The following is a 2,670-nucleotide window of genomic DNA, read 5'->3' as shown; positions in this document are numbered from 1 at the left end:
ACATGTTAATTGTAATTCAATACAGTTTTTCATATATGCCTTTTCCAAATTAGCTTGGCAACTTTATGAGCAATTCACCAAACCAAAATACTATTAATTACATGTTGAACATACACCAACAAAGTATCAGGTTATTTCACCCTGGCTAAAATATTTAAATTGTTTTAAGGGAAAACAAGAATTGTCAAGACAAAATGGCAACCAAAAATTTCATGTTCTTGCAGAATTTCTTACTCTTTACTTTGACTATTTTGTTTGCCTTTGGATTTCATTGAGTATGTGTTTCGGCATTTACATGTTAAGGTAATAAAGTATAAAATATGTTTATCTCTCTATTTCAAGGATGCCATTGCCATATATTTTACTAGGAATTTAATAAATATTCTTTAAGAATGATAATATTTGCAAAATTCAAGTTTTAAGATGGAAAGTGAAAGAATGCAAGAGAATTTTATCATTTCTTCTGTAACCTTACAATTGTTTTTTGAACAAATAAGATTTTGTAGATGTTGAGATTTGAACTTTAAATTTATTGGATGTCATCTTTTAAGAATGATTGTACAAATAATTGAATGAATACTTAAGTTCGCGAAAACAACACAATGTTAACATTGTTGTCTGTTGTTTTTTATGTTAATAACTTTAATTTTTGTAATTTCCTTCCAATTGTTGGATCAAAATCATCAGAGCAATTAGAACAACTTGGCCTTCCTTTTATATTTAAGTTCAAATAAACATTTCTTTACATTATCAGATTTTGTTTAGATCCTGTAAGAATTCAAAGCTCATTTTTATCACATCAGATCAGTTTGGGAATGATGGGTTAATAGGGAACCTTATGGGCTTGTGAACCCATCAGAAATCATTGAAAAAAAATAGTACTGACTATTACAAACTTATTTGTTAGGGATCATGTGATTACCGTCTTGCTCTTTTTTCTAATCCAATAATACACATTAATGGCCCACTGAATTACTGCAAAAAAAAAGGGATAAATCTTGCATTCTTGATGCTTATAAAAGACACAACATCCTCTTCTCACTCTTATGATTGTTGAGGAAACACATGAGAAACTTGATATCATCAAATTCAAACCTAAATCAAGTCTAGCTAAAAAGGTGAAGAAGAGGAAACTAATGTCTCAAATGGAGAGAGATCTCAGCCGCCGGCGATCCTCTTATTTTTCCGGGTGTTATATGATGTCTCGATCATGCTTCCCTGTGCATGAAGAAATGGAGTATTCACGCATTCATTATTGCAGCAGCAGTGACAAGAGGAGGAGGAGATGGAGAAATCTGCTGTGGAGGTTGGTAAGGGAGGGGAAGAACAGCATATATGGATCGAAGCCATTGTCTTTTCACTATGATGCTGTTAGCTATTCTCTGAATTTTGATGAGGGTTGTCATCATGAAGAATCTGGCCATTGCCGGCGAATGTTTAAGGATGTTAGATGAGTAGCATATATGCTTTTTTTTTTTTTTTTGTTTTCCTGTAAGTTCAGATCATCTTTGTTGTAACTATATCTATTAAGATCTGTTGATTAAGTTTCCAAGAATCACATTTCTGCTGAATTACAGTTCTGTTTCTTTATTTCTTTTTTCTTCTCTGGAAATGAAATGTTAACTCTAATGATTAGAAATAATGGATCTACACTTCGGATGATGGCATATTGAATCTGCCAGGGCCATTGGAGTGGTGCATTTTTCAGGTTCCAGCCTCCAGGACTGACTGAAAGCCAACAGGAGCAAGGCTCTTCTTGCTCTTCTATTCTGATTAATAAAATTGTGACAAGAGCCTTCGAAGGTAGATTCTTTGCAAGGGAATGCTTTCAGGCTTTCACCAATGATTAAAATCTATAACTAATTTAATTTTGATCTGGAAAACAGCCTTTTAGCTCCATGACAAGACTAATTAACTGTGATTGATAACTGCTTACACTGCAGAAAATGTAGCTTCAAATGCCATCAAAGACTCAGTTGCATATAAAACTTTAGTTTTTTTACAAGCTAATTCACCCAAGATGGCAAGGCCGAAGGAAATGAAATTTTGTTCTTTTTCTTTTGTTGATTTTTTCTTTTCTGAAACTGAATTTCTTGAAATGGATGGTGAATACTCGTTACCATATCTTGGCATTGATCATAGTAATATATATATATATATATATTTAACACTGATCAGAGTTATAAAAGTGCTAAATTTTTAGGCTTTTTCGAAAGCAGCTCCACCTGTCAATATTGGTCGCAGAATAATTGAAGGCAAATTGTGGGGTAGGAGCAGTCCAAGTTGGCTGGCCTTGGTATAGACGTGAAAGTGGATCGATAATTTTAGATGCATCAGGATGATAAGAACAAAAACTATTAAAAAAAATATAATTTAAAATTTTAAAAAATATATACGAATGTAATAAATATAAAATATTGTGATTTTTAGTTGATATATTCATATGAATTATAATATAATAATTTTTATATGTTATACATATTATTCGATATAAAATAAATAAATATAAGTATATAAATTATCAAATTTATATGAAATTTGATAAATTTTGTAAATCATAAATTTAAAAATTTCACTGAATAAATTCTCATAAAAAGTATATATTCTTACTTTTTTTTTTTTTTATGAAATTTTTTGGAAGTGATGAATATTACAAATGATATAAACCTT

The 2,670-nt window shown here is 30.6% G+C and overlaps 1 protein-coding gene across 1 annotated transcript; it reads left to right on the top strand.

Annotated features, from left to right (window-relative positions):
* Window positions 1-1,010: 1,010 nt before the first annotated feature.
* LOC149512004 (uncharacterized) lies at window positions 1,011-1,898 on the top strand. Its single transcript, XM_089753868.1, has one exon. The coding sequence runs from the start codon at window positions 1,047-1,049 to the stop codon at window positions 1,452-1,454; it is 408 nt and encodes a 135-aa protein (XP_089609994.1). The 5' UTR covers window positions 1,011-1,046; the 3' UTR covers window positions 1,455-1,898.
* Window positions 1,899-2,670: the final 772 nt, after the last annotated feature.

Source organism: Durio zibethinus, chromosome 24, assembly GCF_047325235.1.
Source record: "Durio zibethinus cultivar Kanyao isolate XHJ-2024 chromosome 24, ASM4732523v1, whole genome shotgun sequence".
Lineage (NCBI taxonomy): Eukaryota > Viridiplantae > Streptophyta > Magnoliopsida > Malvales > Malvaceae > Durio > Durio zibethinus.
This window is presented reverse-complemented; position numbering and strand designations above follow the sequence as displayed.